At 32.5% G+C, this 19,284-nt stretch overlaps 1 protein-coding gene across 1 annotated transcript in view; it reads left to right on the top strand.

Moving 5' to 3' along the window:
• LOC127735684 (uncharacterized) overlaps positions 1 to 16,499 on the top strand; it is a 44,675-nt gene extending 28,176 nt beyond the window's left edge. The window contains exons 3-6 of the mRNA XM_052245944.1: positions 7,454 to 7,612; positions 8,425 to 8,576; positions 9,549 to 9,662; positions 14,490 to 16,499. Coding sequence (XP_052101904.1) covers positions 7,454 to 7,612; positions 8,425 to 8,576; positions 9,549 to 9,662; positions 14,490 to 14,684 — 620 coding nt within the window. The 3' untranslated portion in view covers positions 14,685 to 16,499. The remainder of the gene's footprint in view (positions 1 to 7,453; positions 7,613 to 8,424; positions 8,577 to 9,548; positions 9,663 to 14,489) is intronic.
• Positions 16,500 to 19,284: the final 2,785 nt, after the last annotated feature.

The raw sequence follows: 19,284 nt of genomic DNA, 5'->3' as shown, positions 1-19,284 counted from the left end.
ATAGCAGTTTGACAAACACTAATTTTGAGTATTGAGAAGCTTAATATTTCCTTAACAATAGAACGTGATTAAAACTTTCAGCTGATTATTAAAGAGTTATCTCCCTGTAGTGTTATGTACCACCTTAAACAGTTTCCTGAAAAGACGAGGAAGTCACTGCGTTTGAAAAAAACACACGTTAAATTCGCACATCTACTCTTATGCATAGTCAAAAAACCACACGGTAAACAAAATAAAACTATGGTGTTGCAGTGACAGTCGAAAATGTGAAGGAGTATTGGGAAAAAACTAATGTCTTACTCAATTTCAATGCAAATTTATATCAGGAAGTCCGCAGTCCAGAGCATTTGAAAATAGGTAACAGATGAGCTGAATAGGGGCATCAGTCTGAGAAAAAAACTGAGAACAGCGTTGTTAAATAAAAGTGGGTCGTAGAGGAGCAAATGTAAATCTGTGTAGGAAATACTGGTCATCGGATAGCCCATCGGATAGTCCATCAGATAAGATAAATGCTAAATTATCCTTTCTTTACAGACTTAAAATAAATGAATAAGAGACATCTAAATAATGTTATCTGCATAAATACATCTACAGGCTAAACATATAGCTACTATTTATAGACCCAGTATATATCATTGTAAAGTATTATACTAATATATTACATTAAGTATTATAACACTAGTATTATAACTAGATAAAATCATTCAGTAATCGACACAGTTTTATAAATCCTGATATATAGTTCGGTGCATTAATTTATGAACTAGATTAATTTTAGGGAAAATCCGTAATTTACACAGTAAACCAATATTTGTTTAAAATGATTTAAAGGCAGCTCTTTAGGAACACTGCAGAAGTGTATTTACGACAATACTGAGATAGCAGCCAAATAACTCACACATACCAAGTAAAATGGAGTTTATTGTATAATTTATTTTGAATTTATACTTTTAAATCACCATACTTGACCTGAAGGTTATAGTATAAATTTAATTATTGCTAAATGTATATCTTTTTTTTGAAAGTTAGGGTTTATATTGTAGCGCTTTCATTTGCTAAAAAAGATTAAAAAGGATCATCCTCAGACCATATTGTACATTTTCCAATTCTGAACTTAATAACTGAGTATCCCTATGATTGGATCAGCATTTAATTTTATTGCTTACTTTAAATTATGCTGCATTTGCAGTTTCTTCAAAGGAAATAAACTGCGATTCGTCTTTTAAAAAGTACGAATATACGTCAACTTGAAGTGGATATTCCTCCAATCACTACAATACACTTCTAGAAATAAAACTTTTCCAGAGAAATAACTTTGATGGGGAATTATAAAACGAGATTCAATCTTAATAACAGAGATTAAAGTACATGTTGGTATATACATTTATTCGGGTCTTCAAGGATACAGCATGTTTATCATAGATGTTGTCAGTGTTATTTTATCTTCTCTTTTATTATAAATTGACATGCACAAATATCAACATTATGTATTTTATCTGTCTAGTAATCCGAATACTTTACCACTTATGTTTTGTGATTAACTGATAAAGCACAGTATGCATAGTTAATATCGTCGTGGTATTTATATATAACTCAAATTGTTAGTAAAACATTTATATGCTTAATTTCAAAGCCTACGAGAGAGATCATCTTTATTTTATGAAAAACATCTTAAACACATGCACCTTAAAATCATATGTTATGCAGGTTCATGCAATAAATAAAGAATTATTATTATCATTATTATTATTATTGTTATTATTGTTATTATTATTATTATTATTATTATAAGTTGTTTGTGCGAAATTTATACAGTGTTCTAATCAGTATTTCGCCAAGGTGTAATAGTTGCCGTAGGTGTAAAAGTTTTGGTCAGGTATGAACCGGACGATGAACTTCACACACGGTTTTAGTGAGGTTTGTGTTGCTATAAATTTAGAGGTTTCTGTGTAGTATTTTGTAGACTGTTTGTCATTTCGTCTATTTTGTTTTTACCATGGTGGCTTCTGTTTTTTTCTTTGACTTATGGTTTTTATTTCTTCCTTTGTATCTTATCTATCTTAAACAAAGTTCAAACCATGCAAAGACTTGGAAATTGGTATTTGATGCGTGGCATTAATTAAACAAAGAGAGCAAAGACTAGTCGGTTGTTAGTCGAAATAATGTGTCCGAGTAGGGTGACATGTCTTCTTGTGGACTCTTAACTTGTGAACTAGCACGTTAAAAATCCGGCTTAGCATGTCGGTCTTGTATAAAGCAGGGTACATATTCATATCTTATTAACGTGTTTTCGTCATGATATGCATGTAGTATTTGCAACTGGACATTGAACACAAATCCATCATTGTCATAATCAATATAGTCAGGATGTGGTTATTGATTAGACAAATACAAATAATATTGTAGGATTGTTGTTAATTAATGTTATGCTGTCTTTTTCTTAGTTTTATATTACAAATGAGTATCAATCTGATATAAACAATAGATTAGCCATGATTTATAATATTTCAGTTTGAGATTCTGATATATCTCAGAGCAATGCTCAAACTTAATTATTTCAATTGTATTCGTATCAGTGATTAGTATATTCCATTTTGTTTTTAGTTTTATGTATTTTTATTTTCGTTTTTACGAATTTTATAAAGTTCGAAATTTTTCTCATCACTTGGCGTCCGTCGTCGTCGTCGTCCGTTACATTTTAGGAAAATCTTTAAAAAAAATCTGGTCTTCAATGTCGGAGAGTGTCCACTGTTGAAGATGCAGAAAAACCTAGGTAAGCGACGCATGCTCTTTAGTGTTTTGAAATATATTTTCTAGGCACTGACGTTGTTTATCATCTTAATTACGTGTTATTGTGTCCCTTTCATTTGTCTTTGTATGCTTTTGACCTTTACTGTTTAGTCTATTTTTTGATAATATACCTTTGGCGTGGCTCGGTATTTATACATCCCGCCATTGTGTTCTTGTCTTTCGTTTTTGCTTGTGTACTTTGTCTATAGAGTGTCTATATGCCATTGGTTTTTGTCTCGCCTTGACGGAGTCAAAAAGCGAGACATAGGTATGCTGTTTCCGGCGTCGGCTGCGGCGTCAACAATGTATTAGTTTGTGATTAGGTCTAGTTCATGGGGAACCACTAGTGGTAGGTCAATGATATTTGGTATGCAGTTGTATTAGCATTGGCACATCTCATTACCATGGAAATTATTTGGCCCCTCCCCCTCAGTCAAGGTCTATTGACTTTGAAACTTTGCTTAGTTTACACTGTATTAGTTTGTGATTAGGTCAGTTTATGGGGAACCACTAGTGGTAGGTCAATGATATTTGGTATGCAGTTGTATTAGCATTGGCACATCTCATTACCATGGAGACTATTTGGCCCCGCCCCCTCAGTCAAGGTTTATTGACTTTGAAACTTTGCTTAGTTTACATGTATTAGTTTGTGATTAGGTCAGGTTATGGGGAACCACTAGTGGTAGGTCAATGATATTTGATATGCAGTTGTATAAGCATTGGCATATCTCATTTCCATGGAGATTATTTGGCCCCGCCCCCTTATTCATGGTCTGTTGACTTTGAAACTTTTGCTTAGTTTACATGTATTAGTTTGTGATTAGGTCAGTTTAAGGGGAACTGTTAGTGGTAGGTCAATGATAATTGGTATGCAGTTGTTTAAGCATTAGCACATCTCATTTCCATGGAGAATATTTGGTCCTTACCCCTCAGTACGAACTCTGACTATTAATTTCATAATTTTCTGTGTATAATTAAAAAAGTTTCCCATTAGGTCTCTATGTTAATTTTGAAGTGTTGATTACCTGATGGAGTAAGTATAAATAGTGTAACAGCCTTCCGATAAAAAAAAACAACATATATGTGCTTTGAGTGTTTCTTTCTTTGTAAACTGTACCATATGTGACATTACCTATCTAAATATATTTTCCTTGTCCTAAACTTAAACATAAAAAGTGGACAAATCCTGTTATAAGTCATGTCTACTAATATAACATATGAAGGTATAAATATAAAAGAAAATGATAAATTCATTTTCATATAATTGCCTATAAAGTACTGTTTACTAGTTTATACCATATCTAATATTTTCTAAATATAAAATGGGCAATGAAGAATCCTATAATATATAGAACAATTAAAAAAATCACATGAAATGAAATCTAATTTTGTTTGCTAGTCAGTTAAGGTCATCTTAAAATTTAAATATACAAAGTCACATGGTACACAGAAACAAACATTCAAAGCACATGTATTTTGTTTTTGTTTTGATTGGGGGCTTTTACACTATTTATACTTACTCCATCAGGTAATCATCATTTCAAAAAATCAAAATAAGCATAGGGACCTAATGGGAAACTTTTTTAATTATACACCAAGAATTTTCAAATTAATAGTCGGAGTTCGTATATATCATATATTAACATACATCAAGAAAAAAAATATTTTAATTTGAAAAAATTGATTTCTAACTAAGAATTTTTTTCTGCAAATATATAGAAGTCAAATGGGCAATTATGTCTGTTTGTCTTGCTTACACATTGTTGTCAATATAATGGAATTCTATGTGACTGTCATATAAGTGAGAGGTTTAGCTAGCTATAAAACCTGGTTTAATCCACCATTTTCTACATAAGGAAATGCCTGTACTAAGTCAGGAATATGACAGTTGTTTTCCATTCGTTTGATGTGTTTGAGCTTTCGATTTTGCCATTTGATAAAGGACGTTTTTGAATTTTCCTTGGGGTTCGATATTTTTGTTATTTTACTTTTTTAGAGCCTCCAGTTTCTTTGGACATAAGGTTGTTGAAAAACACTTATTTTTTTATCGGTATCACGTGTATCCTGTACATTTACCAGTATAAACTATATTTAATAAACTGCAATTTATCAATATGTTCAGAGGGACGAAATTTTATGTTGCCTTTAAATTCATTCCACTTTACATTGAAAACGAGTGATTATCATTTATTCTCTCTATAATGATAATTACTACATTTGCATTTCGTTATGCTGGTAGAAATACTGTTTTAATAGTCGAATAATGTAAGATTACTGCTTCACTTTCTAACTTTGATCATAATATTAAAAAACCAAGACAACTTCCCGATCACAATATCTGAACAAATTAGACAACCTTTTCTCAATTCAAAGATTAGGACCGATCATTTGCTTTGTACTGCTATATTTTCTCATTAGTTGAGCAGTTTACAAGTTTTCATTTCTTACTTAGATTGAAAAATCAATTCGTATATTGTCCACAGTCACATTGCTTTTGCTTTAGCAGCAAAAGAGGAAAAATTGTCGAGTACGTCTCTTCGCCTCTCTTTTGCGACATGTTTTCGCGGTCTTATATCTTTGATACCAGTAAAGTCGTCTGATCTGTTATTTTATCGATCAGGACATTTTAACGGAGTGTGAATTAATGCATAGCAGGGGACGTTTACCCTGCCGACACACCCGGTCTCGTTCCTTTTGGAGTTCATGCGATTCCCCCAGTTTGTGATAGATACCTTGAGGTGTCTCTCCCTAATCAATTCACGTGATTTGAACATCGGTAAACTACTGTCGCCTTATTTTAACGAGAAAAGACGTTTTTCTGAGAGGACGTATTTCACACATATATGCTTTGTAGAAGATTTTAGATTCTATGGAATCATATTCTAGATCTTCCTTTTAGAAATATATATGCTACAATTTGAAAAAACATTAAATTGATAGATGTTTTTATTCTTTATATAAAGGATTAAGAACAAAAATTAAATAAAAAGGTGATGTAAAAGTAGAATGATTTATTGCACATTAAATTTGATCAATATAGAAATAAGAAAATGCTGTAAGATTACAATTTACAACTATAACTATCGACCAGAAACCAAACGACGTGAGTGAGAACAACTATATGGCAATGTACAGCCTTTAACTATGAGCATAGTAAGCTATAAAAGGCACCGGAATGAGAAATGTACAACACTTTAATGGTCATAATCAACTCCCTAATTTATTCTAAAACAATAATTGGAGACATCAACAAACGACAACGTCTTTGCAAGCTGCTGGCTTGGGACATACCTTTAAAATAAGGTGGGGAAAAACATGTTCGTGAGCGCTCAACCCTTAACCTTTAAAAGGGACAGCTGCGGAACAACACATCAGAATCAACAGTAATGATTATTATAGTCAATGTTACTGAATATTTCCTCGAAGAAAATATCAAAGAAAATATGTCTAATCTATCTATTCTTACTATGTTGTTAAAATGTAGTTAAATACAGGACATAATGCGAATAAATCTGTAGGATAATCGTTTTCACGCGATGTATGTCTTTTTCAATTCTCCTACCGTATAAAGTGTATCTTTTTCGAAATAAGGTGCCTTTAAATCTTCTAAAGAAATTAACTTATTTGATCCTTTTCAAAAAAATACACATAGGAATAACAGGAATCTGCAATATTTCACAGTCCAATGTATCACACAAACTACTAACATCCGACTCCTACGAGAAATAAAAGTATTTATTTAACATGGACAAACAATTACGAACAACACAAGGTCAATATAACCTGACTTGGCACAGGCACACAATGTGGTGGGGTTAAACCAGTTTCATGTGCACAATCCTGTCCCCTCCCTTCTGTTGCCTATATAAACCATATGACGTAAAAGTACAAGTTAATATTTTAGTCCCATTTGTATGAATATAACTGACTTGTAATCTTTATGCATCTAACTAAAATTTTACTTGTTTATATCTTTCGCATCAGGTTGAAAACTATTAAATATCAGTTTTGCAACCTCGGCATATTTACAAGATATATAAGAAATGTAATAATTTTTCTGAAGAAAATTAATTCATTTAAATATAGGTAAAAAAAAGTATAATTGTGTGACTTCAAACCAAACCTCGTAGTTAAGTAGATGTTTTTTTAATACGAGCCGTTCAAAAGTACACATGCATTTTGACTTGAATGCGTCTCAGGGGAACGTTTTAACAAGAAAAAATCATCTAAGATACCAGGATTATTATTTTGTACGCTAGAAAAGCCCATTCATGATTGTAAGTAAGAAAACCGTATCAATTTATCAGAAGTATTTTGAACTTTCCTTTCAGTAACAGCAAGAGTTCTCCAATTCATTTTGAAAAGTATTGTTTTACTTGAAACTTTATCTTAATGTTTATGTTATAGTGACGAGTAAATATCTCAATTTAAAAATTAATAATCAACGAGATGTATGTGTGATTGACTGTTAAGTCCTTTGTGGACATGTTTGTCTTTTATATTTTTTTGTCATGATATTGTCCGTTTTTCTTTGACTTTTGGTGTGCATTGCCCGCTTGGAATCTTCTCCCCCAATTTATCCCCCACATTATTCCAACAAGAACTTGTATGAACACATAAAACGATTCCATAAAATAATGTGTCTCTGTTTTCCGTTTCGCAGCTAAAACACAGAGTTTCTGTGGTTTTGAAGATGATAAAGTATGTGGGTTCACACAAGAAGGAGAAAAGGACGATTTCGACTGGCTCAGAAATGTTGGAAAGACACCATCTAGTGGCACAGGTCCTGAAACGGATCATACATGTGCTGAAAAGAAAAGCGGTAAGAATAATTTTCTGTCCGACATATAATATTGCTGATATTAGTAAAACTGTTTGCATAAACATAAAATGTCATAAACATATTGCATATTATATTTATTTTGAATGACGTGATTTTCTGGAATGAATATCATCAAGAACTCTTAAGACGTCAAATACATAAAATGTTTTGGATACAAAATTCCACAAAAACGATGAACCAAACTGATAAATTCCTGTTAAATGTTTCCAGAGTGAGTCTCAGGTTTAGTAATCTGTCCTCTGTTTAGCTTATACAAATTGCATGTCTTATTAATGCAAACATATACCAATATAAGACGTCATACAAAACAGAATAGAGAATGGAAACGGGGAATGTGTTAAAGAGACAACAGCCTGACCTAAGAGCAGAAAACAGCCCGAAGCCACCAATGGGTTTTCAACGCAACGAGAAAGTCCCGCACCCGGAGGCGGGCTTCAGCTGGCCCCTAAACAAAAATGTGTACTAGTTCAGCGGAATGGACGCCACACTAAATTCCGAAACATGCAAATGAACCAAAATTTGAAAAGCCACAAGAATAAGAACGGCTACAGGTTTCTAACTTGGGACAGGCGCAAAAAAAAAAACAGCAGGGTTAAACTATATTTTGAGATCTCAACTCTCCCTCTTTACCTTTAGCCAATGTGGAATAAACAAACACACAGCAAAACAAGCTGTTTGTTTTGCAGTATGTGTTTAATGCCATCTTATTTTCAACCAGAATGTATTGTTACCATTGATTGTACATATATAAATACGGTCACATATTTGTTTAATGCGGTTGCTTCTTTCAGGTCATTATATGTTCGTTGAAGCCTCTGGTAAAAATAACGGGAAGAAAGCTATACTAATATCTCCAAAATACAGAGGATTGAAGTCTCAGTGCCTATCGTTTTATTATCACATGTACGGTGAACATGTTGGAACACTTAATGTCTACACAACAGTAAGTATAATGTTGATGAAACAAATTGCTACGAATTCTTACAGATTCGCTTTTGCCTAATTTCTGATTTAAGAGCAGATTTAGAAGAAAAAAAAGGAGAACATTATATTACTTTTATGATTTTGTTGGAACTTTCTTTTTTCCAGATTGTTGTTTGTTATTCGATATTGTTACGTAGATATGGTTTCTGATTTTGCGATTTACGAATGGTATTCATGTTATTTATTAAATACTAATATCCAACTCGTAAGTCTTATATTTGCTTATCTGTCACGTACCATGCTAGATATGGGACAAATGCACATTTTAAAGAAAAGGCAAATTTGAAGTCTTCTTCCTCGAAATTTGAAGCACGTTCGGTATTTGTTACACCAAAACATTCAAACCAAATTTCAAGGGTTACTTCAACTTCTTCCTTCAGCTCCTTACAAATCTTACGTTTGGGAATATATTGCGTGATATCAGCATCACGTGATATATATAAAATCTTGTTTCTAAATTACAAACTCCGATGTGATACCATTACGGGTATGGAACATATTTTGAATAGAAAAGTCACCATCTACATGTATGTGTAATGTATACACCAAGTAATATCACATACACAATGCCGAAGCTGTGGTGTCCAGGAAATTATGTAGGCACGACCTTCAAGTTAAAATCATGTGCGCCATCTTTTATTCCTTTATCAATTTTTTTTTTATCCTGTATTTAACTTTATGACATATGAACTAGGTTGGTAAAGGAGGAGGATTTTGCGATAGTAGAACTGACTGGTTTAACCCCACCATTTTTTTTCTGGATATCTGAACCGTGTGTTGTTCATGTTTTTGTTTGTATGTGTATTTTCTCGGAGGAGTCGGATGTAAGGGGTTAGGAATGTTTGTAGTAATGTTTATTTTTTGTAATTCTTTGTATCCCTTTTACGTATAACTCTTTACGTATCATTTTACTTTTATCTTCATATTATAGACTGACTTCCAGAATGAATTAAATTCTGTATGGCGAGCATATGGAAACCAAGGAGACGTTTGGATTAAGTCTACATTGGAAATACCCAAAGCTCTAGCAAGAACAGGATATCGGGTGAGAAATTTTACCAAGTAGACCTTTATTAAAATGAAGAATTGCATCATGTAAAATCAGTATGTTTCTATCAAATTACTACAAACTTTATACTGTTGTTAGGATTGGTGGGTGTTACACAATTTCAATATGCAAATAGGTTGTATCATACGCTCTTGGCGCAGCTGCTTTTTATTTTAATAATTTCATGTTCGAATTCGTTTTATGTTTTCTATTTCATATTCACCTCCCGAATTGCTTGGGCGAAACAACAATCAATCAATATTTGCAGGAAAAATAAAATAGGCCACCCGGCCATTAACTTCAAGTTTAGCATATAAAGATGAGATCAGGTTTTTATGCCTAATAAATGTTCATTGACCGTTGAACTCATACATTCCCTTTACCTCCGTAAATAAAAGATTCAACAGATATGACTAGGTCTGTTTCATATCATGCCCTCAAGATTATGTGAGCACATCTTATTCTCTTATTCAGAGCGTTGGCTAGGGGAAAAGGAATTAATGCTTACCATGACGTAACGCGCAAACACTCTCACAAAATAATCGGAAATTACAAAGCGAAAAAATAGTAAAAAGCAAACTTTATACGATATTAATTGCTACATTTATAGCTTATTTTACTATATGGTCATTCTATTGGATCTCATAACACACCAGCCTTCCTTAAATATATAGGAACCATGTAATTAAGTAATTTATGCATTCGGTTACTATAAACTACTGTTTCATATACAGGTATATCGGTCTTCATCTGATAATGGACATTCTGTGTGGTCAAATTTCTACCATATAACTTTACCGTTAACTTTGAAGTTTTAATACAAATATACCCCGAGGATTTATAACACACAAACACACATAACGTTGTTTGAAAGCTATTCATTGAAATACACCTGTTAAAGTTGTTTATGGGTGTCGCGAAGAAAAGAAAGATGCAATCTACATATTTCATTTGACCCGTCTCGAAGTTAAAAAAAGATTTTGCACTTTTTTCAAACATGAATAAGACATGCAATGATTACTTATTCAGATTTTTTAGCATCATATTAATCGTGTGAAACTCAAACATAACAATAAAACAGCGGTTTATAAAGAATTCTGGCAAGTTGATTGATGGTTGTGAGATTTCAAGTTTTCTAAAGCTCTCACTGTACAATACAGACATTATGAAATCTAGGTATAAAATATAGATGTACGATAATCATCAATGATTAATAGACCTCAATTCTACCCCCATGCGTAGATGGCCATAGTCAGACCAGCCACAACTTTTGTAGAACTTTTGTTTTTTAGTGCTCCTCAACTTCCTGATTAATTTGGATTTCCAACTGTAGTTGGATCGACACCGATAAAACTAGTGTAGACGAAACGCGCCGCGCGACTGACGTAAAAAAATATAAGCCTAGTATCTTCGATGATATTTTTGTACATACACATACATGTACATTTGTTAAGGGGCTTACATAAGTTTGGAGAAATCAATCCTCCCTATTTCATGTCACTCATAGATAAAACAAAACAATATCCTTAAATACAAAATAAAAATCAAGTAAGATATACCTTTATAACACAATGCATATATAAACACATACATATTAACAATACTTCAAACGCACCCTAAAAATGGTTGGCAATCATACCATATCTCCTTATTTGTTGTCTTTACTGAAAGCAAGCTTAAAATACGTATTAAAGGGGGTACCCAACACTTTGACTAAAATAGATTTGGCTCGATTAATTTTCATAAAATTTTGACAAAATATTTACTTTGACCTGTTGACAAAAATATAAAAAAATTAAGAAATTTGAAACATTCAATTTACAGGAATAATTTCATTGGTTATATACCAGTTTGATGAACACTAATTTTGATCATTGGAAAGCTTGATTTCTCTTTACTCATAGCATGTGATTAAAACGTTCAGCCGGTTTTGTAAGAGTTAACTCCCTAAGGTGTTCTATACCCCTTAATAAATCCATTTTTTGGATCGATAGAAATGAGAGATTAAGCAGAATTTGAACAAAAAGGGGAATTTGGAACTTAACTTCCTCCTGATTTTGAAAATCACATTCGGCTTATATACAGGTAAATAACAGGTAAATAACAGGTAAATAACATAAGATTGATTGGTTGATTGTTTGTTGTTTGCTTTATGTCCATTAAAAAATATGTCATGCATGTTCGGGACGACAACAAATTATTAATCAATACAAAGTTATGATCTGCAAGGTATGTTTCGACTTGGATGAAAGGCTAGAAATGTGTACTGTCACTAGAAAGAAAGACGAAAGATACCAAAGGGACATTCAAATTCCTAAGTAAAAAATAAATCGACAACGCCATGGCTAAAAAAAAAGATCAAGAACAAAACTGAGCATTACTAACCCCACCAAAAACCGGGGGTGATCGCAGGTGCTCCGGAATGGTAAGCAGATCCTGCTCCACATGTGGCACCCGTCGTGTTACTCATGTAAGTTCAAACCCGGTGATTAGTCTAATTCGGTAGGTCACATTCGGGGAAAAGGGGACAGGATTGTAGTAACGACAATTGGAACATATCCGTTGTCATCTGTGAAACAGATATTCAATAACGGCCAACCAACTCGTGATGGCGTCCGTAAAATTTACGAATGGATGATTTCAACTTCACAACTTGGAACTCCTGGTGTAATAGCTTCCTGTTGAGCAGCGACCCTCTATCAAGGAAATCATGATAGAAAATCAAATCGAGTTCGACAGAGAGACGATTTCATTAATATAGTCTCACTTCAATTATATTTCCATTTTTTTTTTAAAACATAGATGTTATAATTAAACAGAAGGACTACAATGTATGCATATCAAAATCACACATCATGATTTAATGGTTCTTGCTTAACGACCAGTGTCAAATATTTTATAAATATTCAGAACGAGAACAAATTACAACTTGTCAAAGTGATGGCCCTGTACTCCACTCTGAAGTAATTGTATTATAACAAGGTCAATGTAGGACTTTCTTTGAGATATTATTGTGTCTGGGAGACACAAATGATGCCCCCGCAGATGCAAAGTGTTATTTTAAAATACACAAAGTTGAGCATGGGAGCAAATAGGTTTATAGTTCACTGCAGGAGGAGTTATCCGGAAACGCTATGCACCTCTTATGCAAGTAATAAATCGTCTGTTATATCTTCTTTATAAGCGTTGCCTTATTATCTCTGAACAGCGCATCGGATGTAATGTCCCCATACGGACCGGACGTGGCTGTGTATTTCTACATCCTGCACAGCAAGACGAGCGTCTTCCGCCAGGTGATTGCTGTAATCTCTTGAGGATTCACTTTGTATTAAGTCATCAAAGATATCAGGCTTTTAATAAACACCATACAAGCTTATATCTATAAAAGACTAATAACAGTAATGCTCGAATCATACGGCCATCAATGCCTCTCGGGTAGAAAACCTTTATGTTTCGAAATATTCTAACATTTTATGAAAAGTTGATTTACAGAAAACAACCGATCAATGAAATTTCATATCAGTACTATAGGGTTGACTGCTGGGCTGGTGATACCATAGACGTACGTCAGTTGCGTCAGTTGCGTGTTTCGTCTACATACGACTCCTCGGTACATACGGTACTCAAAATAACACAACAGAAAGGACAAAACAAATAGGAAGTTGAAGAGCGTTGAAAACCCAAACTTTCATAAAGTCATGCAAATTCTGAACCATTCTTCATAGATAATGAGATAATAAAAAAAATGTGAAAACAGATATGTTAAATTTCTTATACTTATAGTTTCTACAATAATTTACCTGTAAGAAAACTTTGTCATCTAATTTAAATATCATATCAGGTTTTGGCAAATTAAAAAACAATAAAATAATACCATTTTGATATAAGAAAAAAAGAAAAAAAAAGATGTGTTATAAAAGCCAATATCTAGACCTTGAAACTGCGAAATAGTGGAATTCTTTAAATTTTCAAATTGATAAAAAAGAATGATACTTTCTACACACTTAAGATTAAACCTATAAGTTGTTATGCAACTATGTCATCATAAAATGTTGAATATTATACATTTGTCCATAAATGGCTACGTATTTTACACACGGTTTTAGGAAAATTAGATATGAGTCAATGTCTTACCCAAGAAGAAATTTTACCCACATTAACATTTCGTATTAAACATCTTGTAGCAAAATGCCGTTTTAGGTAAATATCAATAAAACTATTTTAAAATTAGGCTTTTAGCAACTTTTTGAAGTTTTGCATTAAGTTCAAAAAGTTAGTATGTAAGACATAACTTATACTTGTCAGTATTTCAGACTACTGTAATGTGAATAACTAGAGGATGGTTTATGATGTTTAAATTACTTTTTTATTTTCGAATTCAATGGTAAATACTAGCTTTATCATACCTTCTTCTTTTTTCACCATCAGTAAAACTATTTGATGTGGAAATTATGAAAAGCATAAAAAAACGTCTCTCGTATCCTCATTATAACATGATTTTACTTCAATATCTCTTTTACATCGAAACTAACATTAAAATAACACCACTAGCACGGCACTTTGGAATAGAAGTTACAAATAATTCCTATCGACCGCAATGTCTCAATTTTTCCAGAACAAAAAACAACAAAACAAACATAATTTACTACGAATGCTTTGTAACATTTTAATGGCAACAATAATCCTGAAAAAACTCCACTGGTAGAATATCAAGATCTGGAGATTTTCAATTTTTCATTTTTCATAACTTTTTTTATTTTTTTTCAAATTCTTTCTATTGCTATAGTGTTTATGATTGATTAGTATATATTTCTACTTAATAAGGTTAAATTTGAGGCAGTTACTCGGCTTGGTTATCGAGGTGACATATCGATTGATGACGTCAGTGTTGACGATGGTGAGTGTGCAGATGGCGCAATCAAAGTGCAATATGAGAAGAATAGCACGCTAACTATTGACAGCCATAACCTTAGACGATACAAAAAATTCAGAGACAGATTGAGCAGGAGAAAAGGTTAATATTGAGGATGAAGCATCTGGGGGAAATAACCAGGTGCCAACGTATAAATGTATTTCCGGTGCGTCTTTGAACCGTTTCTTCAAAGCATAAGGATGTTTTATCAGATCAACAGATTTTTGTTGAAAAACCTATGAATGTCTGACATGTGGAAGAGAATAAAGGTGGCTGTGAATGGAGTCAATGACTGTTTCAAGTATATGATGTCACTTTGCGTCTAAGTGATACTTTTTATGAGCAGAAATTCTAGAAATCATGGAATCATATTCACAAATTAAATTGAATTAGTTAAAAGTAAGGCATTGGATCTTTAATTGCGATTAATTGATTTAATATCATTTAAAGACAAGTTTCCCATGTATTTGTTTCATTCATTGAGTATTAATAAGAATGGTGTTAAAACCTACTGGAATATAAATTAATATAGGTAACAGAGTCTAATCATATAATTCCAATATATTTTTTAACAATTCATATCAAAATGTAATTCAGTGCTGCATATTGCAGTATTAGACAATTTTGTTAGAAAAAAAACTCATGATAGAATATTGTAAACTTTACCGGTTTTAAATTTTAATATCGAAAAGATAACACAAATAGTTTGTTTTTAGTTTGATTAAGAATGCCATTCTCATATATTTGTATTTAAATATACCCACAGTTGTAACAAATCTTTCAGTTTTGAGCTATCTTTAAACAACATTTATATAATGCGTTTATATATTAAGAAAATTTAATGATGCCAATAACTTGAATTACGGGTTCCTACATACCTGGTATGAATTCAACTGCACTAAAATAAATATATTTTCAAATGTGGAAATATTTACAAGAAATCCCTATACATGAAATCTGTATGTCCCGGTGAAATATTATGCACCCACACTCTGTCTTTCTCTCTAAACAAACGTTCCTCTCACAGGTACAAACTCGGGTTGTCAGTTGTAGGTGACTAGATATCACCGCCATTTTCCTTGATGTACGATGACATTTTGTATTTAAGATGTTTCATGTTATTTTGTGTATCTTAAATGTAGCATAATTAGCTATCATATCTAATACTTTACTAAAGTGCTTCTATATTGGTCAGATATAACAAGTGCAGTATCAATATGTTAATACAAAAACCTTGAAAATTAAAAAAAAAGACATATTTCTTGTGTCAATCAATGTGGACCATGTTTAACTCACTATATCTAAAATAATCAAAATACTATTTCATCATTATTATCGTTTTATACAAAAAAAAAAACAAAATAAAAAACAGGTGTACAAACTTTACTTTACTTTCTAAGGTAAAATGTACTGCAATATTTTCAATTGTTTTCGAATAATTTTATTGATAGGAACGGTTGTGAGTCATCTTTTATTGAAAAAAGGACATTCACGATGTAGAACGGTGTAACTAGAACTCCCGCTCCAGACTAACATAGTTAGAAATGTACTGAATTACAAGATTCATTTAGAATATTCTTACATAAATTTTAGTAAAATTCCAGCCGTACCTATCACGAAAAGAATGCATGTGAAAAGTAAAGATATGTAAGAGCAAATGTGTGCCAGAAAGTAAGTCATTCCTACACTCAGAGTCTGTTTCATGGCTATAATAAAGACTTAGCGTCTTACTTGCATTCATGAAGTCCTTGTATATCTCATCAGTTGAACAGTTACTGTACCTCAATACGCAAAAAAAAAAAATAATGTCTTGTCTTTAATAGTTACTTTATGGTGCTATTGATTCTATTATTTTAAACTTTTGTACTTTTTCGATGCCTTGAGACCTTTTAAAAATAAATATTAATATTTTTCATAAAAAATTCTTGAAACTTTTTTTCAAACACTACCACTAGAGGACCAACAATCAGTCTCAATTTAGCAATGTTAATCTGTAAACAAAATATATTTAATCAACGTATGTTATTTCTACGTTTGCATATTCTTCGGAAACAGCCGCTTAAATATACATAAAAATATGGCGATGTGGTATGATTGCCAATGAGACAACTATTATCCAGAGATCAAACAAGTGGAGTTAAGCAACTATAGGTCACCCTACAGCCTTTCCTGATGAGAAAAAAACCCATACCGTATAGTCGGCTTTAAAAGGCCTCGACATGAAAAATGTGAAACAATTCAAACGAGAAAACTGACGGCCTAAGTTACTACAAAACAATTTACGAAAAACAAATATAACAGACTTGAACCAACGACAACCACTGAACTACAAGCACAATATGATTGGAAAAAAGGAAAACTAGATCCTAATATAATACTATCATATTATGGACAGGATCAGAGCCTAACACATCATGTGTCTTACATAACTATAACAATAATTTCATAATAATTAAATATTATTTTATATATTTTGTATCCACCTGGATCTTATTTCTAAACACTTAATTATATAATTGCCTAGGCACATGAGAGTTGGTAAATGCTCATTTGTGAACAGCCATATATATTGTCTTCTGTGTGCCGTTGAGACAACTGTTATCCATATAAAAATAAGAAGATATGGTATATGTCAATTCTGAATAATCTTTTATTGAAAAAGTAGGTATTTATAATGTAGAATGGTACAACAAAAAACGTTAATCCAGGCTTTTTGTTTTGAGAGATGTTTTATATATACATGAATTGAGTTACAAGAATCGTTTAAAACTTTTAGAATAAAATTACATTATTATTACGGAGTTAGCAGTTGTGCGATTTTAAGTTGTGAACGACACCAACTATGGAGTTACCATTATATTCTATCTAAAAAACACTACATAAGTTTATATACATGTATGATACAAAAAAAAAAATCAAAACCAATCATCCAATGTATACCTGATGGCACTTATATCCACTGTGCATCACTTGATAATTTTGATAACTGGTGTAAAAAGCCAAAAAAAAAGCAACAACAAAATAAAAATAAAAAACCTCAATTAAAAAATTAAATAAATTAACTAGCAAATAATAAAACATACGATATATTCCATACAGATACAAAACTACAATATTCGTTTAAATCAAAACCGATCCATATAGTTAATTTTATTCATGCATCAGAAGTAGGAATAGAACGTCCAATGGTTGTTCTTGATTTATTTTCTGCATTGTTTGAGTCTTGGTATTTTGCTTTTGAGTTTCAATTTTATTTCAGCCTTTCATACTCGATTTCAAAGGGCCTTTTAAGCCCTATGCACGTGCTGTTTCGCGCTCACCGCGAAAGAGAATGAAGCGAGCATCAGTTCCTTGTTTAGCTTTGCATATGTTTGATTGGTTTAGTCACTTTAGTGTATAGCTGTCTCTATCGTCATCATTAGTTAACATTTTCTACTTAAAGGGCGAATGATATTTGAGTTTAAAACTACTAGAGATTGTTTAAGTCTTCCGTCATGCACTAATCAAGACTTTGTGCAACTCCAACAAAAATAGACCGACACCATTTTTTTTTCTCTATACAGAAATTCTTGGAATGTATATATCAAAAATATCTTACCTACATTTGAATTAAAGGGATTGATTAGATAAGGTTATCATCAAAGCAATAATAAACACTTTACAATAAAGATAATCAAATGTAAATCATGTACAAGCCATCTGACAAATTACAGTGCATGTTTTTTGGCTTCTGTTGTCATTACGTAAGATGTGAAAAGACACAGACTATACAATTAATAGCAGACATGCGTATTTGTGAACTAGTTTACATAATACAAACTTCCGTACCTGTTGAGCCAAAATTCTCTTTGGTCTCTTCAAACTTCTTATCTGTCGAATTTAATAGTTGCAGGAACTGTATGAAATCAATTTTGCTGCCTGTAGCAACTATCCACCAAACAACAAATTACAGAATAATAAATATATACACTTCAGTAGTTCATATTACGGCCTTCAACAATGGCCACCAGTGGTCTCGTGCTTGTCCCAAGTGTGGAAGGTCGTTAGTTAGATCTCCGGCAGGTCTTACCAAAGACTTGAAAATTGGCAGTAGCTACTTCTTCGCTAAGCACGCAGCATTTAGGGTCAAGAGCAAAGACTAGGTCGACCCGGAGTAAGAATAAAGTGTCCGGCTAAAGTGACATATCTTCCTGCAGACTGTTACCTTGTCAACTCAGCATGTTGGTCTAGTACAGAAAAGGGCTCATATTTATATTACATAAATAGATTCTCGTCCTGGATATGCATTTTTAACTTCCCACTGGACGTTAAAATAACCATTCACCATTCATCATCAGCAATGGACCATTAAACTGCGTTGTAAGAAAGTTCAACAGATTAAAAAAGAAATAAAATTGAGAATGGAAATGGGGAATGTGTCAAAGAGACAATAACCCGACCATAAAGCAGACAACAGCCGAAGGCCACCAATGGGTCTTCAATGCAGCGAGTAACTCCCGCACCCGGAGGCGTCCTTCAGCTGGCCCCTAAACAAATATGTATACTAGTTCAGTGATAATGGACGTCATACTAAACTCCAAATTTTGTTTGGTGCAAGATTGTGTCATTCTGAATTATATATGACGTGACTATATGAAATGGACTGTCTAATACATTCACCGATATTAGAGTGTAGGACAGTGTATATTTTCATATCAACAACTTAAG

This window comes from Mytilus californianus, unplaced genomic scaffold (assembly GCF_021869535.1).
Source record: "Mytilus californianus isolate M0D057914Y unplaced genomic scaffold, xbMytCali1.0.p SCAF_3, whole genome shotgun sequence".
NCBI lineage: Eukaryota > Metazoa > Mollusca > Bivalvia > Mytilida > Mytilidae > Mytilus > Mytilus californianus.
The sequence above is the reverse complement of the archived record's forward strand: the minus strand, read 5'-3'. Positions and strand labels throughout refer to the sequence as shown.